The sequence below is a fragment of the Oncorhynchus nerka genome, linkage group LG5 (genome assembly GCF_034236695.1).
Source record: "Oncorhynchus nerka isolate Pitt River linkage group LG5, Oner_Uvic_2.0, whole genome shotgun sequence".
Classification (NCBI taxonomy): domain Eukaryota; kingdom Metazoa; phylum Chordata; class Actinopteri; order Salmoniformes; family Salmonidae; genus Oncorhynchus; species Oncorhynchus nerka.
The window spans coordinates 67,902,258-67,924,311 of NC_088400.1; the positions used below are offsets into that span (position 1 = coordinate 67,902,258).

Consider the following 22,054-nt stretch of genomic DNA (forward strand, 5'->3'; position numbering starts at 1 on the left):
TGTGCGTTAAAGCTGCACAACAACACTGAATCGGCTAGTATTGTTAGCTCAGACTTAATTCTTCAGGAAAGAAACAGATTTGAGATGAATCTCCCAACTGGCCTTGTGAGGAGGAAAATAAATAGAAGAAAAAAAGACAGGACAAAAACAGATGTGATTTTGTGTGGAAAGGTAACGTGTTATACAGTAGGTGATGGACCAGCGGAGAGTCCTGTCAGAGCTTCAGCCTCAAGTGAACAACGTGTTTCCCCAAAGACAGTGGAAAGCTCTGTCTTAACATGGCTGACTCGTGCTGCAACCAGAATCTACGACATGCTGACCGTATCTGACAGATCTTTCTAAAAGTAGCAGTGACTTCTTCAGATGGTGCGAGAGTCGAGAGATGGATAGATTGGACAGCCAGGACAGATCTTGCCCACGGTGATGAAAAGCTATGTCGAAAACATGACCGATCACGCTCTCCACATGTTGTGCAAGGTGAAATTAGGCACTTGATGCCAAACCAACTCTGCAATCTTTGCCTGACCTCAATCTCAGATATGATATGACAACATGTGTGGTTGGTTTGGAGGAAGTACTGCACGCACACTGGTTACACAGGGTTTGTGGGGGTAGGGGAGATTTCAAGAAAACCAAAAGGAGATTACATAGTAGGAGCAAGAAGAGGAGGAGCAGGAAGAATAGGAGCAGGAAGAAGAAGAGGATGAGGAGAGGAAGGAAGGAAAAGGGGAGGGAGAGAGATTCCATTACCCCTTGGTGTTCCGGAGGTCTGTGATGAGTTATTAGACCTGTGAAGAAGGGATGAGGAGGAGGATGAGGAAGAAGAGGAGGAGGAGGATGGGGTATCTTGTCTTGAGCCATCAGTGAAGGGAAAGAGAGGGTTTGTGGCAGCAGGAGACTTCATGGTCCTGGCTATCAGTATGATGGCCGGGCCATGGGGTTTCAAATTTCTCTGGCTGCCTTGACCTAGAAAACCACAAAAACAATTGTAGAACCTGTTACAATGTGTAGTCTCAATGTTAAAGACAATGCTGTTGTGCCATTCAGGTGTGCTGGGAGCCACGGCCCTTAGGAGTGGAATAGTGGGGTTAGTGAGGATGATTCAATCAATGATCTCTCAAATAGATCTGCAGCATTCAATAGTGTAGTTTGATTGAAGGCATCTACTGTAGTTCCCTAACATGAGCTCTTAACTCATGTTAGCCTTGTTGTTATAAGTGTTGCATGTTTTTTTGTGTACTTTTAATTAATTTAGTGACGCAAACAATATTTACTATAGGATTTTTCAAGCATTTTTCATCCTAAAGCTTCCACAATCTTGAGGAATAGAGTCATAGATGCTGCTGGGGCTAAGCAGTGCAGCGTAACCATGACTGTCAGATTGTGTATGCCATGCAGATATTGATAATGCAGTAATGTGGTTGATAATGTGGTGGATGGTGCAATAACGGGCATTCAGTCCAACTCCTGATCATGACCTGTGGACCAATGAGTGTGCATTAAAGCTGAACAACAACACTGAAGCTGTGGACCAATGAGTGTGCATTAAAGCTGGACAACAACACTGAAGCTGTGGACCAATGAGTGTGCATTAAAGCTGGACAACAACACTGAAGCTGTGGACCAATGAGTGTGCATTAAAGCCAGACAACAACACTGAAGCTGTGGTCTGAGATGACGTTGACACCGTGGACAGCAGACAGACAGCGGAGTGTACGTAGACCAGCTGAGGCAAAACACAGTGAGGGCATTCATACGATGAGGTCATCGTTACCCAAGTTGTTATTATTGGCTTTCTCACTGCCCAGGGTGGGGGTTAGCAGTGCTGCTCCTTTCTGTGATTCGCTGAGAGCTGTGTGGGGAAAAAAATTGTTTTATCTTGTTTCTGAAGGGTTGGGTTACAGTGGTTTGTAGAGAAATTCAAGTTAGAGCTTCCTTGCCTATCTGTTACTCGGGCAGCACTCTCAAAGACTACCCATTGAGTAAAGGAAAGCAAAGGATTCCTGCCTCACTTCATAAAAAATGTTTCAGTAAACATCTAGGTGTTTTCTCCGAAGAGAGTTAGGCATATTAGATAACTTTTTTGAGGTGTGCCAGAGTATACTCTGATGCCCTTAACATGACATTACAGACTGTAAAAGAAGGGGAAGGTAAAAGAGAGTTGAAAGGTGGAAATTACCAGAGGAAGGGTTATGTGGCTTCACTGTGGCGCTAGTAGGTCCCCTGGGTTGGGTCTTTCCCTGTTGCTTTTCACCGGGTGGAGAGGGGTTGTTAAGGACAGGGGTGGCAGAGGAGGTACTGGGGGTTTTGGTGGGCAGGAGTTGGGGGGGGCAGGAGGGAGGTCCACGAGATGAGAGGAAGCATTTCTAATACTGTTTCCTCCGTCTGGGTGAGAGAGAAGAGGGAGGTCAACTTTGATTATGTGGACTGAAATCTATGGAGTCACATAAGGACGTACCTTATGGAACATTTTGATGCCCAATATTTGAGGTCAATATCAACAGTTCATAGACAGGCATTCAAATCCATCTCTTTGGCTCTGAGATGAATGTCTCTGAATGCCTTTCATTGACTGTATACGATTGTAGTTATTTATCTTTTTTAAATAGTGGATGCAGGTTGATTTAACTTTGTCACATAATGTAGTTGAACCTCGTTGAAATACACACAGAAAGTCTTGAAAATATAATTGGAAGGAGTATTTAGAGGGACAGAAGGGGTATAGAGCAACTTTGTGCTGCCTTTCCCTAATGGGAAATTGAAGCACGTTTTTTGCATGCAGTGTTGTCATGCAGACTGTTTAAACCCAGCATTGCCACTGGCTTTAAGTGCAACAACTCTGTAAACCAATGAGATGACAGGGATGAAACATGGAGAGAGATGATTGAGATGGCTGATGTCAAGAAAGACGTCATGGTGTGTGGACACAAACATATGAAATGATGGATTTTGATGGACACTGCTGTAGAGAGAGAGAGTCACAGAGGTTGTGGGTATAAACATGGGAAGAACAAACAGCAGAACAATTGAAAAAGGATGGATGAATAGATCAATGGATGAGCTATGGGTGAAAGAAAGAAAGAGTGGAAGAGAGCGAGGGGTAAAGGTAAAGTGCAGAGTTGGACTGATACAGTATGGAGGGAAACTGAGCAAAACAAGCAGCCAATCCTCTCACAGCGCCTGAGGTCTAAGCAAAACAAAATGACCGTCATGCGTGGCCTTCGCATTTGCTCTGGCAGAAACGTATGCGCATACTTCCAACTCTGTGGCGGCACCGTCCTGTGCCACCACCATCTCCACGATCCAGGGACTTTCTACCTCTCAGTGGACTCAAGGCATGCCAGCATGCAGCCAATCACAACGAACAGCTGCGGTTCTCACCCCCCACCCCAGCCCACCCCTCCCCTCGCAGCAGCGTAGTGGACATAGCCAAGCGATGACTGACTGCGAATAAAGCTTGATATGATTCAAAATGTCAGTCGCTGTTTACCCAGTGGGAACTGTGGCCATTGAGGCTCATTGGAGCGGGGGTCAGGTCTAGCTTCCAGGTGTCTCTCTGGTGGTGCTGTAGAAAATAATATCACGTTTCATAAAGTGTGAATAGGAACGAAGTGCAAAGGTAGCGAAGGTGTTGGGCAGTAAATGTGTTTGACCACAGAAGGTCTTTAAAGACAGTGAAAATAGTAGTGTTTTTGGCAACAATAATACATGAAGAAACTCTGTGAAAAGTGAAGTGCTTTAGAATGAGAAAGAGAGTAATCACCAAAAGATGTCTTGGGAGCTCCCGGGAAACCTTGGTTTTTGGTCAGAGGGAGTCTAGGCTGAGTCTTATTGTGAATAGCTGGGGGAGAAAGGGAATCAAGAGGAGATAGGCAGGATTTCAAGTAGCTACAACATACTCCCTATGTCTAAAGTCGTGATGCTGTAAACCAACACTTTACATTACATAGGCATATTAAATTATTAAAACAGTGTAAAGGCATTACCATATTAAAACAGTGTTAAGGCATTACCATATTAAAACAGTATAAAGGCATTACCATATTAAAACAGTGTAAAGGCATTACCATATTAAAACAGTGTTACGGCATTACCATATTAAAACAGTGTAAAGGCATTACCATATTAAAACAGTGTAAAGGCATTACCATATTAAAACAGTGTAAAACAGTGTAATATGCAGCTATATCCTCAGAAAGCAGGTGTAACAAGGGTAAGTAGCATTTAGCTGTCTGGACTTATACACCTGGAACAATATCATGACATCTACATTCCTGTACATTGGAATAAAGCTTAGGTAACGGTGTTGCCTGGACATGCATATGGACATGTAGCATTCCTCGCTGTTTCAGTTGGATATATAATAATAATAATAATATAAAAGTTCTGGTTTCAAGTGATTACACGGAAATGGCTTACCTGGACGAGGTGGGAAAAGTGCACGGGACATGGGTGGTTTCTGAGAAACAAAAACAATCTACAGTTGGTGGACGGTTTTATTGCCACCAGATCCACAGCCACAGTTCATATGTCAACGCTAATACGCTACCCGTGCTAAAGTCATGTTTTCGTTTCATGGTGAGGATAGCGTTGTGCTTTGTGCTGTCTCCCCTTGAGTGCTACATCACTGAGAGTCTCCCTTGAGACATCTAGCGTACCTAACGTGCCCTTCAGCCTCCCTTAACGGCACATACATCACTGAGAGTCTCCCTTGAGACATCTAGCGTACCTAACGTGCCCTTCAGCCTCCCTTAACGGCACATACATCACTGAGAGTCCCCCTTGAGACATCTAGCGTACCTAACGTGCCCTTCAGCCTCCCTTAACGGCACATACATCACTGAGAGTCTCCCTTGAGACATCTAACGTGCCCTTCAGCCTCCCTTAACGGCACATAGATCACTGAGAGTCTCCCTTGAGACATCTAACGTGCCCTTCAACATCCCTTAATGGCACATACATCACTGAGAGTCTCCCTTGAGACATCTAGCGTACCTAACGTGCCCTTCAACATCCCTTAACGGAACATACATCACTGAGAGTCTCCCTTGAGACATCTAGCGTACCTAACGTGCCCTTCAACATCCCTTAACGGAACATACATCACTGAGAGTCTCCCTTGAGACATCTAGCGTACCTAACGTGCCCTTCAGCCTCCCTTAACGGCACATAGATCACTGAGAGTCTCCCTTGAGACATCTAACGTGCCCTTCAACATCCCTTAATGGCACATACATCACTGAGAGTCTCCCTTGAGACATCTAGCGTACCTAACGTGCCCTTCAACATCCCTTAACGGAGCATACATCACTGAGAGTCTCCCTTGAGACATCTAACGTACCTAACGTGCCCTTCAGCCTCCCTTAACGGCACATAGATCACTGAGAGTCTCCCTTGAGACATCTAACGTGCCCTTCAACATCCCTTAATGGCACATACATCACTGAGAGTCTCCCTTGAGACATCTAGCGTACCTAACGTGCCCTTCAACATCCCTTAACGGAACATACATCACTGAGAGTCTCCCTTGAGACATCTAGCGTACCTAACGTGCCCTTCAGCCTCCCTTAACGGCACATAGATCACTGAGAGTCTCCCTTGAGACATCTAACGTGCCCTTCAACATCCCTTAATGGCACATACATCACTGAGAGTCTCCCTTGAGACATCTAGCGTACCTAACGTGCCCTTCAACATCCCTTAACGGAACATACATCACTGAGAGTCTCCCTTGAGACATCTAGCGTACCTAACGTACCCTTCAACATCCCTTAACGGAACATACATCACTGAGAGTCTCCCTTGAGACATCTAACGTGCCCTTCAGCCTCCCTTAACGGCACATACATCACTCCTGACTTCTGCCTGGAAAAGCCCTTTCACCAGAAAACATTTATGGTCTGCTGTCTACACTTCACCTACTGGTACCTGACTTAGACTCACTCACTCACTCACTCACACACACACTCACACACTCACACTCACTCACTCACTCACTCACTCACTCACTCACTCACTCACTCACTCACTCACTCACTCACTCACACGAGAGATCAAGGGCCATATGACAGTCACACTTGCATATAAGCTGCAAAATCAAAATAGCCACCATGAAAGAGATTGGAAAAAGGATTAGGCTGGGTTTCTGTATAGCTCTTTGTGACATCTGCTGATATAAAAAGGGCTTTAGAAATAAATACATCTGATTGATTGATTGATTGTGAGTAGGCAGAAAGACTATGTCAGCGCGAGCGCGTCATGTGTTGATTTGCGATGTTCTGCCTGTCACAGCAGGGCTGTGAGGGTGACCCTCTTAAACCCACGTTAAAGAGTCTCTCAGGCCGGGTGCTGGGGTCAGACAGGGGAAGCAGACAGCAGTTTATCGACTCTACTCTGGTCTTATACAGCTCAGCTATGCTCTGCTTCTCACCCTCTCTCACCACCTTTGTATATTCTCCCTCCACAGTGACAGCAGGAAATAAAAATATATTTTCTTGAAGAATTTTTTTTTTGCCGTAGGGTAAAGTTGTAGTGTGAGAATACGTATGCCTGTGGAAGCGATTTAATACAGAGACTGAGAGTCCCGTAGGTCATAGGTTCTTATGCTGTATGGCCAACAAACACAGCACATACCATTGGCTTCACAATAGGGGTCCGGTGCTTGTAGGGTTTCTGGACGCTTTTATCTGCAAAACATGGAGAAGAAGATGTAAACAATTGCTATTCTGAGAAGAGAGTGTCGGTAGGTCATCTTTTGAAAGTCTGGCAAGTAGGAACAATAAAACACAAAATGGCTCACATGATATGGATGTTTTATTCTTTGTTCTTGAGCCACAAAGATTTCTTACAGACTTCTTCAAAAATAAAACAAGGAGGTACTGCCTGAACTCTCTGATTTTCATTTTCCTAAGTATGATGTACATACCGCCCATGCAGGGTTGGGAAGTAACTGATTACTGTAATCTGTAATGTAATCTGATTACCCCCCCCCAAAAAAACGGTCAATGTAATCAGTTACATTTCCATCTGAATTATTGTAATCAGATTACAGATATGTTTTAAAAACTAGATGACTACTTCTTGGATTACTTTTAAATTCGGAAAGGATGTTTGCTCAAAAAATAAATACATTATGACACCTTTCTGTTTTCTCAATGGCATTCAATTCAGCATTGAAAAGAAGCCGGTAAGTTTACATTTGTTCCACTTGAGCAAGTCTGACCACAAGTCAGAGACCACTTTGACACAACAAATGTGTTTGATGGATCCTTTTTGTCTTCTTCTAATGCCTCTTAAGGGGAAAGTAATCCAAAAGTAACTGAAAGTAATCAGATTACGTTACTGAGTTTGGGTAATTCAAAAGTAATCATTACTGATTACAATTTTGGACAGGTAACTAGTAACTATTACATGTAGAAAGTAACCTACCCAACCCTGCGCCCATGTTGGTTTTGTGAATGACAGGCTTGCTCCAGATTCCGCTGCGTTCGTCTTTGTTGGAGCGGACCCCAAACTCATATGGGGTGTCGGGCTTCAGGTTGTCAACCACAGTGTCGCTGGTGGGGCAGGTCTGGTAGATCCACTTCCTGTTCCTCTCCCTGTAGCGGACAGTGTAGTGTCTGCATGGGAGGGACAAACAACGCACAGTAAACAACATGCTGATTCTTGTACAGTAGCTGTGCATCTTTATGGCAAACTCTAACCTTTGGAAAATTCTGCCTTCTTTTCTCATCAACCAGGAAAGCACAGCAGGCGTGCTCCACATCATACAGTATGGGTGGCTATTCCAGCTCTACGGCTGTGGTCTGATGAACCATAGTGACTAATATGTTAAACAAGCTTCCTCCGGTAGCTATTGTTAATTCTGGCTCCGATATCTCAGGTCATCTCGTCAGTGTCAACCGAACCCTTTTCATGCCCTCGGGGATTGTCTTTCTGGGTAGCGCTGCCGGCAGTAGCCAAACAGTAAACAGAAGGAACTGATATTAGCTTTTAATAAGCCACCAGATAGAAGGGGGAACTCTCAGTTGTAACTTAAGTTGAGATTTCCAACGACTCCTCCAACTTACGGAATGGGGGAAATTCTAGAATGTATTTAAGGTGGAGCATAAATCGAGTGATGGAAAAGTGTGTTTGTGTCCCAGCAGTACAGTCCATGTATTCTCAGTCAACTCCTGCACACACCTGCGTTGGAAAAGACCTCGGTCCATTCCCATGCTCCATTTTCCATAGAAAATAAATGGCACACTTTCTCAACGTTTCTCTACAGAACTGTTATGCGTCATAAATCCTCCAAGGTTCGACGGCACAGTACATTGAATGCAGGGTATGAGTTTAAATCTAGTAAAGCATCCATACAGTATGTCATCTTTATATATAGCTAGCAATAACAGCCTGGTATTCAGATCTCAGTGTGTGCACCTGATTTCAACTAGATCCTTCTCTTTTGTGAAAAGCAGATAGTCTGAATGCCTTAACAGTGTGTAACTGCATTCACCTGTCATCCATTTTGAGCTGAGTGAGGCTGTTTCTGTGGAAGCTTTGGCCTGAAAAATGCAACATGGAACTGGAACCAGATGCCTGGCTGGCGGTGCGGTAGGTTATAACTCACCCGTCTTCCAAACAGTCGTTCATGATGTTGCCTGCTTCGTAGGGCGTCTTCAGGAAGGTTCCCCAGGACAGCAGCACAGAGGTTGGGGTGACGGAGCCAATAACCAGGTGGAGTGGCTTCTCCAGGTTGACCTTTCCTGTGAGGACAAAGGTCAAGGGTCATACACTATATTTGCAACAGATTTGATAACCTGATTGAACTTTTTAGATGCGTAGACAGACTGCCGCAGGTACCTGTGCATTGTTTCTTTACGTCGTTGCTCGGGATTGGCTGGACAGCAACAAGATACTTGGGTTCAGCGTCTGAAAGGTTAAAAAATAAAACGTTGTCACATTGATTTCTCTGTCATGGAAAAAGGAATATACCAGAAGGGGGGAAATATTGTCCTGGGCAGTGAAAGAAGGGTTTGGGAAGAAAGAGTTCTGCTGACGCCTTGTGAGTCACTACCCAGCCAGGTCTCTGGTGTTAAGGAGATGAGCTGAAACTATTCAAATCCGCTGTAAACAGAAACAGAGCAGATACACAGATGAAAGAGCTTGACTTTAAGCACAACAGATGAAAACAAACAGTCGTTCGGATGGTAAATTGAAATGCAGTTGAGTTGCTTGAACTCCTCGGAACAATGGAACGTTGTCCAACCTGCAGAGACTTTAATACGTACAAGTAAATTCTCTAAGGGGTTTATATTATCCTCCCACAATCTAACAGTTGTCTATTGTTATAATACTTGCCCAAATGCAAACAGTGTCTGAGGCTAGCTAGGAGGGGTGAAATATGGGTATGGATCTGGAACACAGTTAAGACACATCTGGCCGCTTGGATTCAATGTGCTATAAAAACAGTGATCCAAAAATATTGTGTTTCTATTGCATGAGAATGGTGAGCTCATTAATGAACAACTATACAGAACAAAATAGACAGGATGTGAAGGGTGGAGCACTAAGGGCCTGACTAGGTCCTGGTGTTCAATGGATTAACATACAGCCAGAGCACTTGAGCTGGCATGCCAGGAGCAGGAGCAGGCTGGCATGGATCGAAGCTGGCACAATGTTATGGGTGGGGCATTGGACAAATGATAGTCACTTGGTTGCTTAAAATAAAGCAAACTGTTGGGTGTGGGGAAACACTTTAAATAAGTTAAGAGTCAGCACAGAAGAGGATCCCAGAGAGTCACAGTAACACAACCATATCCTAATGGACTACTACGTGTGTCATTATTGCTGAGAAGGTTCTGTCTACCCTCTGCTCTCTCGTTGGATCCCTCTGGGCTCTCTCTTGATGAGGTATTTCCATCAGGTGTTCTGAAGGGGCACCTGAGACCAATTTAACTCAGCTCTTTGTCGTCATTGTTTTTGTACGTGGAAGGTCACAGCTTATACCAGTGAGAAATTATGTTTGATCACTTCTGTTGTCTCTCACACAGGTGAAAGGGCTCAAGGAAAAGTGACTTAAAAGCTGTTCCGCATTGAACAAACAGCGCTCCTTTCACTGATTGGGGAGCCAGCCAAGGGAGTTGTTCCATTCTCTTTAGTCTCTGGTTCCTTTCTACTCTAACACTTCATAGCCAGTGGCCATTGAGACCTTTTCATACAACAAGAGGAAACCTGTTCCTGACCTGCTCTCATTTCGTGCCTATCATAAATCCGAACAGATCAACACAAAACAGCAATAAAGGAACCATATTTGTTTGATTTAATTATGAAAACACTCCGATGTTCACTTTAACTCAAGTGATTTTAGTGAGTGGGAGTATCAAGAAAAATAAGCAACAGCATATCATTCGAATTCTAACATAAGCATGTGGTTTCACGCTCAATAGATGATCTACACAAGCTGTAAAGTAATCTTCCACTGGCCCTGTGCTGCCCTGCTAAGGTGCCGTAGTGGGCTGGGATGCTGGGATGTATCTCATGAGAGGCTGTGGTTGATGATGAATGGAACCCATTGAGCTGCAGGAAAGGGTTTTAAAGAGGAAAGTCAACACTGTGGAATGCTTAGTGTAACTCCTGCCCTTTTCACCCTGTTTGGAGAATCTCTGTGCTCTACAAAGACAAGTTGCTAGGTTTCTCAGAGGAACGGTTTCTCACCCATACTGACGTATGTTGGAGATACAATATACACTGTTATGTGATGACTATCTGATGAATCCCTGAGAGTCAATAGGTTAGTGTGTGCGTGTGTGTGCGTGGTCTTACCATAGACTGGTCTTACCTATCTCAGTCTCGTAGGGCTCTCCATTCTCAGGCAGCTGGATGAACTGTTTAGAGAACATGCTGCTGCCGTAGCCCAGGATGTAGCCCTCCAGCTTGGTGTCAGGGTTGGGACGGACAAACTTCATCACGATGGTGTCGCCCGTAGCGTTGATGCGAACCTTCATGTTCTGTCTTCTCACTGTTAAAGGCCAACAAGTAGAATAATACAGTTGAATTGCATTGTGGATATGATTAGTTGAACTGTGGTGCATTGCACCTAAAGATGCTAGTGCATTCCATCACAGCTAACCTTCAGCACCTCACATGAACATGAGCAGATTGCAAATACTGTGCAGAGCATTTGTGAATTGCATCGATAAGTGCTGCATTTAAGAAACTTCTGGACACAGATTAATTTAGGGGTAATTGCAAGATAAACAGCTGCCTCTCCCCAGGTACCCAAGGGATTAATCAAACAGGATTGTGTTTGTGGTTTTCAGGAAACAGACTGCAGTACTCTTCAACTGCAGCCAATATGACCCTGAACGCATACAGGAGATGGGATACTTGATTCCCCCATCAGTCATAACATTGGACTATTAGGATAAACCCAAAGGACTTGAAACCCACTGATATTGTCAGGCTTGAGGGAGTGCGTCAGCACAGGAGATGTCAAATTAAAAGGTGAAATGCAATGGAGGATGTAACTCTTGAAGGTTGAGCTCCAAAGAGTTCAGAAAAGTCATTATTAAAGAACAGAGGCTAAATAGCTGTCTGGGAAATGTCCTAAACATGAGTAATGGAGCTCATTTGAAACTGGTAATAAGGCTCTTTAGCTTTGGAAAAGGCTTTGCCTTGTCCACCAGGTTCCCGTTTCTCACCATGCAGGAACTGGACTGATTCAGCTGCAGGGTTAAAGAGGCTGTTAAATGCTAATGAAAAGCAGGCTTAAAATGCCACATAAAGGGGATCAAGATGGTGTTCGGAAAAGGATGTTGTGGCAGTTTTTTGTCGTCACACACATCAGTCAACAGCCAGCCCTTTTAATGCCCACGCAGGCAAGAGGCAAGGCGAGCGTCCTGGCACTTCAGCTAACCCCAATCATCACTCAGAGAATTAATGAGGTTTTAACGATAGCCTAATCACTCCCATTCACAGAGCAAACTTGGGATGAACCTTGGATATAATATTGGAGCCTTCATTATCGATGACCCACGAACCTCTTCAATCAAATCAAACTTTATTTGTCACATGCGCCGAATAGAACAAGTGTAGACTTTACCGTGAAATGCTTACTTACAAGCCCTTAACCAACAGTGTAGACTTTACCGTGAAATGCTTACCTACAAGCCCTTAACCAACAGTGTAGACTTTATCGTGAAATGCTTACTTACAAGCCCTTAACCAACAGTGTAGACTTTACCGTGAAATGCTTACTTACAAGCCCTTAACCAACAGTGTAGATCTTACCGTGAAATGCTTACCTACAAGCCCTTAACCAACAGTGTAGACTTTACCGTGAAATGCTTACTTACAAGCCCTTAACCAACAGTGTAGACTTTACCGTGAAATGCTTACTTACAAGCCCTTAACCAACAGTGTAGACTTTACCGTGAAATGCTGACTTACAAGCCCTTAACCAACAGTGTAGACTTTACCGTGAAATGCTTACTTATAAGCCCTTAACCAACAGTGTAGACTTTACCGTGAAATGCTGACTTACAAGCCCTTAACCAACAGTGTAGACTTTACCATGAAATGATTACCTACAAGCCCTTAACCAACAGTGTAGACTTTACCGTGAAATGCTAACTTACAAGCCCTTAACCAACAGTGTAGACTTTACCGTGAATTGCTTACTTACAAGCCCTTAACCAACAGTGTAGACTTTACCATGAAATGCTAACTTACAAGCCCTTAACCAACAGTGTAGACTTTACCGTGAAATGCTAACTTACAAGCCCTTAACCAACAGTGTAGACTTTACCATGAAATGCTTACTTACAAGCCCTTAACCAACAGTGTAGACTTTACCGTGAAATGCTAACTTACAAGCCCTTAACCAACAGTGTAGACTTTACCATGAAATGCTTACTTACAAGCCCTTAACCAACAGTGTAGACTTTACCGTGAAATGCTGACTTACAAGCCCTTAACCAACAGTGTAGACTTTACCGTGAAATGCTAACCTACAAGCCCTTAACCAACAGTGTAGACTTTACCGTGAAATGCTTACTTACAAGCCCTTAACCAACAGTGTAGACTTTACCTTGAAATGCTGACTTACAAGCCCTTAACCAACAGTGTAGACTTTACCGTGAAATGCTAACTTACAAGCCCTTAACCAACAGTGTAGACTTTACCATGAAATGCTTACCTACAAGCCCTTAACCAACAGTGTAGACTTTACCATGAAATGCTTACCTACAAGCCCTTAACCAACAGTGTAGACTTTACCGTGAAATGCTAACTTACAAGCCCTTAACCAACAGTGTAGACTTTACCATGAAATGCTTACCTACAAGCCCTTAACCAACAGTGTAGACTTTACCGTGAAATGCTTACTTACAAGCCGTTAACCAACAGTGTAGACTTTACCGTGAAATGCTTACTTACAAGCCCTTAACCAACAGTGTAGACTTTACCGTGAAATGCTAACTTACAAGCCCTTAACCAACAGTGTAGACTTTACCATGAAATGCTTACTTACAAGCCCTTAACCAACAGTGTAGACTTTACCGTGAAATGCTGACTTACAAGCCCTTAACCAACAGTGTAGACTTTACCGTGAAATGCTAACTTACAAGCCCTTAACCAACAGTGTAGACTTTACCGTGAAATGCTAACCTACAAGCCCTTAACCAACAGTGTAGACTTTACCGTGAAATCCTTACTTACAAGCCCTTAACCAACAGTGTAGACTTTACCATGAAATGCTAACTTACAAGCCCTTAACCAACAGTGTAGACTTTACCGTGAAATGCTTACTTACAAGCCCTTAACCAACAGTGTAGACTTTACCATGAAATGCTAACTTACAAGCCCTTAACCAAATGCTAACTTACAAGCCCTTAACCAACAGTGTAGACTTTACCGTGAAATGCTGACTTACAAGCCCTTAACCAACAGTGTAGACTTTACCGTGAAATGCTGACTTACAAGCCCTTAACCAACAGTGTAGACTTTACCATGAAATGCTTACTTACAAGCCCTTAACCAACAGTGTAGACTTTACCGTGAAATGCTTACTTACAAGCCCTTAACCAACAGTGTAGACTTTACCGTGAAATGCTTACCTACAAGCCCTTAACCAACAGTGTAGACCTTACTGTGAAATGCTTACTTAAAAGCCCTTAACCAACAGTGCAGTTCAAGAAGAAGAAAATATTTACAGGGATAGACTAAAATAAAAAGTAATAATAAAAAGTAACACAATAAGAATAACAATAACGAGGCTATATACAGGTGGCACTGGTACCGAGTCAGTGTGCAGGGGTACAGGCTAGTTAAGGTAATCTGCACATGTAGGTGGGGGCGAAGTGACTATGCATAGGTAACAAACAAACAGCGAGTAGAAGCAGGGTACAAAAGGGGGGAGGGTCAATGTAAATTGTCCGGTAGCGATTTTATGAATTGTTCAGCAGTCTTATGGCTTGGGGGTAGAAGCTGTTGAGGTGCCTTTTGGTCCTAGACTTGGCGCTCTGGTACAGCTCGCCGTGCAGTAGCAGAGAAAACAGTCTATAACTCGGGTGATTGGAGTCTCTGACAACTTCATGGGCTTTCCTCTGACACCACCTATTATATAGGTCCTGGATGGCAGGAAGCTTGGCCCCAGTGATGTACTGGGCCGTTCGCACTACCCTCTGTAGCACCTTGCGGTCAGATGCCGAGCAGTTGCCATACCAGGCGGTGATGCAACCGGTCAGGATGCTCTTGATGGTGCAGCTGTAGAACCTCATGAGGAGGTGTAAAACAAACAAACAACCATATTTGTGTGGTGGGTGAATTAACAGTTTACATGGATACTTGTGTCCATTTCTCTTCTCCGCCTAACCCCAAAGAGTAATCTTGAATTCATTTCTCTTCTCCGCCTAACCCCAAAGAGTAATCTTGAATGAATTTCTCTTCTCCGCTTAACCCCAAAGAGTAATCTTGAATTAATTTCTCTTCTCCGCCTAACCCCAAAGAGTAATCTTTAATTCATTTCTCTTCTCCGCCTAACCCCAAAGAGTAATCTTGAATGAATTTCTCTTCTCCGCTTAACCCCAAAGAGTAATCTTGAATTAATTTCTCTTCTCCGCCTAACCCCAATGAGTAATCTTGAATTCATTTCTCTTCTCCGCCTAACCCCAAAGAGTAATCTTGAATTAATTTCTCTTCTCCGCCTAACCCCAAAGAGTAATCTTGAATTCATTTCTCTTCTCTGCCTAACCCCAAAGAGTAATCTTGAATTAATTTCTCTTCTCCGCCTAACCCCAAAGAGTAATCTTGAATTGTTTGGAATATAATTGGAGGGGGGAAAGGATGTTTTGCTTGTCATGTTTCTGCTTTCGAAGATCATATTTCTAGTGGCGCCTTTGATTCTAACTGTCATTAATAAACGTATCTCCCCCGGCAACATGACATAACCTCTGCTTACCTCAAGACTCCTGTCATGTTATTGCTGACTCCCTTTAATTTAACAAGAAGGATGTTTTCAGTCTCTGGCTTTATAGCTGCAAATCCATAAGGTTTTATTAAAGAGACCCTAGACTTACAAGGACTGTAATGTGTTTTCCTGTGTTTACAGAGGACCAGATGACCACCTCACCCCTTGTGGAGACATACAGATGAAGAATGATTCTAGCTACAGGGGGAGAATGTGGAAGACATTATTATGTTACATAATACCAATAAATGTATACTAAAGCTTGTGGAAAGGCTTACTCATCAAAAACGCAGGTTGACGTGTATTGTCATCCATCTTTCCCTGGAGGCAGAACTGAGAGATTTCCGCCACACCCTTAGAAAAAAGGGTTCCAAAAGGATTATTTGGTTGATTTGGTTGATTATAGGAGAGTCCTTTTTGGTTCTTTGTAGCTCTTTTGGGTTCCATGTAGAACCCTCTGTGGAAATGGTTCTACATGGAACCAAAATGGTTCTACTGGAACAAAAAAATGGCTCTTCCAAGGGTTCGCCTATGGTGACAGTCGAAGAACCCTTTTGGGTTCTAGATAGCACCTTTTTTTGGCTATATTGTAAAAATTAATGGGGGAAAATTATTTTGGGAGGTCTTAGTTTAAGGTTAGGGTTAGGCGTAAGGGTACCGTACTAAACCACAAATTACCTCTATGTCCTGCAGCATAATCTCAAAACGTTTACTTGAGCAACCACTGTAGCAGTGTGGTTAAGGTTAGGGTTCATGTTCATGTTAGGGTAAGGTTTCAAATCAGATTTTATGACTTTGTGAGTATGCCAGCTACACTCTTAGCACCTTTTTTCTATCTAGAACCTTTAAGGGTTCTTCGGCTGTACCCACAGGAGAACCCTTTGAATAACCATTTTTGCTTCCAGATAGGACCCTTTTGGGTTCTATGTAGAACCCTTTCTACAGATGGTTCTACATACCCAAAAGGTATATCTGGAACCAAAAAGGGTTCTCCTTTTTTTCTAAGAGTGTGAGTGTAGTGACCACACTGCAGAGCTGCCTCCATTACATGAGTCATACCAATAAATGCCTTCCTGCATAAAAAATAGCCCCCTCATGCTGGAAAGCTTGTTAGCTATGTTGTGTTCTGTTGTCACTGAAGTTATCCTGCTCTTGACGAATGTTTCAAGTTTTACGTTTTTAATGTCACATGCACAAGAGCAGTGAAATGCCTTGCTTGCAAACAAAAATGCAATAATCAATAACAATGTAATACTAGAAAAAGCACACAATAAATATGAAGAACACAATAAGTAAGTAAGCATACTTATATACAGGGTCAGTTCCGTACTGTATTTACAATGTGCAGGGATACTGGTGTGATGGAGGTAGATATGTACAGGGGTATGGTGACTAAGCATTAGGATATATAATAAACAGAGTAGCAACAGCTTGTGCGTGTGTGTAGTCAGTATAAATGTGTGTGCATATTATGCGTGAGTGAACAGATTGTGGAGTGAATGGGTGTGTGAGTATTGCTTGGGGATAGAAGCTGTTCAAGATCCTGTTGGTGTCAGACTTAATGCACCGGTACCGCTTGCCGTGCGGAAGCAGAGAGGATAGTCTATGTCTTGGGTGGTTGGAGTCTATAATGATAGATAGGCCTACCTTTCACACTGTATGTCCTGTATGGCAGAGAGCTTGGTCCCAGTGAGGTACTGGGCTGCCCGCACCACCCTCTGTAGCGCTATGCGATCGAGGGTGATGCTACTGCCATACCAGGCAGTGATGCAGCCAGTCAAGATGCTCTCAACGCTACAGATGTAGAACCTTTTGAGGATTTGGGTGCCCATGCCAAACTTTTTTAACCTCCTGAGGGGGAAGTGGTGCTGCAAACTTGATGATGGTGTTGGAGTTGTGTGTGGCCACGCAGTCGTGGATGAACAGGGAGTAAAGGAGGGGACTAAGCACACACCCATGTGGGGCCCTCGTGTTGAGGGTCAGCAGGACGGAGGTGATGTTGCCTACCCTCACCACCTGGGGTCGGCCCGTCATGAAGTCCAGCATCCAGGGACAAGGAGAGGTTGAAAATCACAGTGAATATGCCAGAGAGCTGTTCTGCGCATGCTCTGAGAACGCGCCCTGGAATACCGTCGGCCCCGCGGCCTTTCAGGTATCGATATGATTAAAGACCTTTCTTACGTCGGCCTCAGAGAGCGAGATCACCCAGTCCTCTGAGACGGTGATGGTCCTCACGCCCGGCACGATGTTGTTGTTGTCCAAGTGTGCATAAAATGCATTGAGTTCGTATGATAGAGAGGCATCGTTGATATTAAGAATTCCCAGTAACAAAGTCGTCTAGAAAAAACAATAATTTTTAAGCATTAGCAGCAGGCATTTCATTTGGCCAACTGTGAGTCTTCAGGAGACAGATGGTTGCGTTCATCAGTGTCCGTCTTCAGTCTCTTAAGCTATCGTTGGTTTGTTTGTTTTACAGATTGGCATTGGCATCCTGTTGCCTTCTCAAATGGTGGGAAAGGATGGAAGTTTGACACTTAAGACATGTGTAATCATGCATGGTGGTTTCTTGGCACGGATGTGGTGTTTCATAGTTGAAGGCATTCCAACTGCAGCTGATTGACCCAAGAGCAGGACTCAGTGTGAGGCTGATCACAAGTGAAAACAGTTGATCACAAGTGAACAGCCAGCCTTCAGGGTATTGCGCTGAGGGAAAAAGTCTAGCTAGCATCTAATCCTTTGGCAGACTTTGAGATATGTTAGTCAGAAACAACTTCTCTTCCAGCAATATCCCAAATCGTTGTGTTTGTTTGTTTTGTATATTGAATAAGGAACTAACAAACTTCACTCAAACCAAACCTTGAAACACTTAGAGTACATTCTGTTGTGGAACATGGTCCTTCCATTTCTCCCAAATTGAGCATACCTGTACCTTCTTAATTAAAATGACACATCTGTAACAAAAGTCCCCTAAATCTCCAGATGCTACTTTTCTAAATTGACTCTTCAGGAGCATTTTACCTCGTGGCTATATGGAACATATAGCGGCAGCGTAGCCTAGTGGTTAGGGCGTTGGACTAGTAACCGAAAGGTTGCAAGTTCAAATCCCCGAGCTGACAAGGTACAAATCTGTTGTTCTACCCCTGAACAGGCAGTTAACCCACTGTTCCTAGGCCATCATTGAAAATAAGAATGTGTTCTTAACTGACTTGCCTAGTTAAATAAAGGTAAACAAAAAAAGCATGAATTGTCCCTCATAGCTTCTCTGGGCTCATATAGCATATATTGTCCAGTCACATTTAGGTGGACTCTACAGCTCTACAGCTGTTGATTCACTCCATAACTGCAGGGACTTTCACTGGCAGCACATGCATGGACACATGTTGAAAAACACACACGTTCACTCGTACTGTATTCTCTTTGACTGTGTCCATCTGGCATGAGTCCAACTTCACCCTTTCATTCGTAGAGCATCAGTCCTCATTCAGCTACAGTTGTGGGGCACAACAGCCCCCACCTCTCCGCCCTCATCCTCACCAAAGAGTTAACGTGAAGGCAGGGTATATTTACACCGAGCACTGTAGCACAACTGATGTGGCTTGGTGTGAGACTGAGCCGTCTCTCTTTCATCTCCTCTAATGAAGTTTGACCATGCGTGAAGAGCTGGGGGCACAAACACGTCTCCAGCTGCCTGCACAACCACAGCTTCAACATACTCCGAGCTCAGATACTCAGGTACACACATGTTACCCGTTTACAATGTACACCCGCCGCACGGAAAGCAAAGCAGGCACTTGAAAATTCAACAACATGTATTTTTTAACAAGAAGCTTCTCTGCCTGAGATTGTGGAGTGTGCAGAGGGGAGATGTTGGCCCAATCCCAAACCCAATCCCAAACCTAACCAAACCCCTCCCAGCTGTGTTAGAGTATCATTGATAGACACCGCAATCACCAGGCTACATCCTCTGGGAAGTCCACTGGACAGCAGCAAAATGATCATTAGGATAAGATTTCTAGTCAACAAACAGAGTGGCGCTCACATAGATTCATCTTTTTTAATCATGGGAACCTGTCCAAGAAACACCCCAAGACAACCAACAGGCAGAGATACACACACACACACCATAATTCTAACAATAAAACTAACCCCTAACTAAACTAACCCCAAGTGAGAACAGGCAAAACGTCCTCACTTCTATGACTTTCTGTTGTTTTACTATTCACATACACAATGCCGCTAAAAATATGTTTGAAATTGGCGAGTGTTTGCATGTGAGCTAATACAGTGTATCGATCATCCATTGTTTTTAGCCTGACATTTCCCTTTTCATTTCTAGGAGAGTAAATTCATCATGTTGCATAACTACTGTATGTTTAATGGGACAATCAGTACGCTGCTGAACATCCTGTAGCTCAAATCATCTGAACATGATCTCTAACAAGAGGCAATCCAAGCTCCAAACAAACAGTACAATTCTACAGTGAGACCAAAAAGCATCAGAACAAAATTCAAGGAAACATAATCTACGTACCGGTAACAACCAAACTTCTGCTTTTCATTCCGTTTTTGTGCCAAACGAATTCTTATCTTGCACAGGTTGCAAGACAGATATACAATGGTTTTGCACCTGAATCTAAATGCATTGCATTTATGGTCAGTAAATCGCTTGGATGAAAGCGTCTGCCATTCACACTGTGGTTTCGCTGCAGTCAAGTCTGCACAACTCTACACGTTATGCAATGTCCTAAACATTTTGGTCAATACTTTTGCGATAATTTCATGGGACTTTACCAACTGGACCATGAAACCTCTACTCATGTACACATTGCAATTTGGTTTTGGCGAGCTATTTTTTTCTATACAACGTGAATGGCATTAGGAGAACATATGCAAAGTCAGCAAAACATTGCATTGTCCACAATGCACAATGATAAGCATCAACAACACCAAAACACTTTCCATCACACATGCATTGGCAAAACATAATATGCATGCTCAAAACTATACATAAAACATGTAACACAAAACCATACTGTCCAGAAACACAAAACACCTGACTTTACAGAACGGCCAATCTGTGCACTTGCCTCTAATCCTCTGTGCAGGGATGCAGTTGAGGAGAATGGATCCGGAGAGGAGCAGGAGAGAGACTCTGAGGAGCATGGTGCCTGCTATAGAGCTCTCTGGTCAGGGATGCTGGACAACTTCACTAAGGTAGCAACTCAATTTAGGACTTGTGCAGCGCTCCGTGGAAACACTGTGGAGTAGAGAGGACCACCGGACCACGAAGCATCTATACTAGCAGGATAGGAGAGGGGTGGGAGGGGACTGGTGATGTCACAACCCAACCCCACACACACTATTCCTAGGTGGGTGGCTAAATGTGTGGATTCTCGCTGAAATGTTTCCCTCTATTTTTTTTCCCTCCCTCCTTTTTTGTATCACCCACCCGGTTTTCCCCTCCCCTTCCTCCTCCTCCAGCCCTCCTCCTCTTATGCGTTATTTTTGTATTTATATTTATTATTTATTTATCCTTTGTTCAACTCAAGTGCTATTGCAATGTAGATTCCAGGAGGGGCCAATGTGGTGGGCAAAACAGGGTGGTGGCACAGGAGGAGCACAGGAGTGGCACCCTCGTTACATCCTAACCTATGGCCTTGGGGGTAAAGTTAAACTCATGCAGTGTAGTTTGTATGGCACACTCCCATCCCCACCTCTGCCCAACATGTGCACACTGTGCAGACGAACCAGTACCATGTTTTTCAGCCCTTTGCTTTTGGAACACACTACACAACATCACAGTACATTCTCTCTGAGCACAAATGACACGGGTGGAGCAGCGCCAAAGGGTATCCAAATCCAACCTCCACTGGAGCTCTTTGGGAGGCAGTGACCATGCTCTCCCGCCAAGAAGTCCAGCCCCTGACAGAGAGGAGGTATGAGGGGCAGTAGTACAGAGGAGAGAAGGAGTCCAGCCCCTGACATAGAGGAGGTATGAGGGGCGGTAGTACAGAGGAGAGAAGGAGTCCAGCCCCTGACATAGAGGAGGTATGAGGGCGGTAGTACAGAGGAGAGAAGAGTCCAGCCCCTGACATAGAGGAGGTATGAGGGGCGGTAGTACAGAGGAGAGAAGGAATCCAGCCCCTGACATAGAGGAGGTATGAGGGGCGGTAGTACAGAGGAGAGAAGGAGTCCAGCCCCTGACATAGAGGAGGTATGAGGGGCGGTAGTACAGAGGAGAGAAGGAGTCCAGCCCCTGACAGAGAGGAGGTATGAGGGGCGGTAGTACAGAGGAGAGAAGGAGTCCAGCCCCTGACATAGAGGAGGTATGAGGGGCGGTAGTACAGAGGAGAGAAGGAGTCCAGCCCCTGACATAGAGGAGGTATGAGGGGCGGTAGTACAGAGGAGAGAAGGAGTCCAGCCCCTGACATAGAGGAGGTATGAGGGGCGGTCGTACAGAGGAGAAGGAGTCCAGCCCCTGACATAGAGGAGGTATGAGGGGCGGTAGTACAGAGGAGAGAAGGAGTCCAGCCCCTGACATAGAGGAGGTATGAGGGGCGGTAGTACAGAGGAGAGAAGGAGTCCAGCCCCTGACAGAGAGGA

At 44.2% G+C, this 22,054-nt stretch overlaps 1 protein-coding gene across 1 annotated transcript in view; it reads right to left on the bottom strand.

Moving 5' to 3' along the window:
• Positions 1 to 20,796, bottom strand: part of LOC115129846 (target of Nesh-SH3-like) — a 34,858-nt gene extending 14,062 nt beyond the window's left edge. Inside the window, 13 exon segments of the mRNA XM_065018994.1 lie at positions 751 to 966; positions 1,775 to 1,852; positions 2,180 to 2,329; positions 2,332 to 2,385; positions 3,491 to 3,565; positions 3,764 to 3,841; positions 4,420 to 4,459; positions 6,634 to 6,686; positions 7,429 to 7,619; positions 8,612 to 8,747; positions 8,845 to 8,913; positions 10,823 to 11,002; positions 20,539 to 20,796. Coding sequence (XP_064875066.1) covers positions 751 to 966; positions 1,775 to 1,852; positions 2,180 to 2,329; positions 2,332 to 2,385; positions 3,491 to 3,565; positions 3,764 to 3,841; positions 4,420 to 4,459; positions 6,634 to 6,686; positions 7,429 to 7,619; positions 8,612 to 8,747; positions 8,845 to 8,913; positions 10,823 to 11,002; positions 20,539 to 20,614 — 1,396 coding nt within the window. The 5' untranslated portion in view covers positions 20,615 to 20,796.
• Positions 20,797 to 22,054: the final 1,258 nt, after the last annotated feature.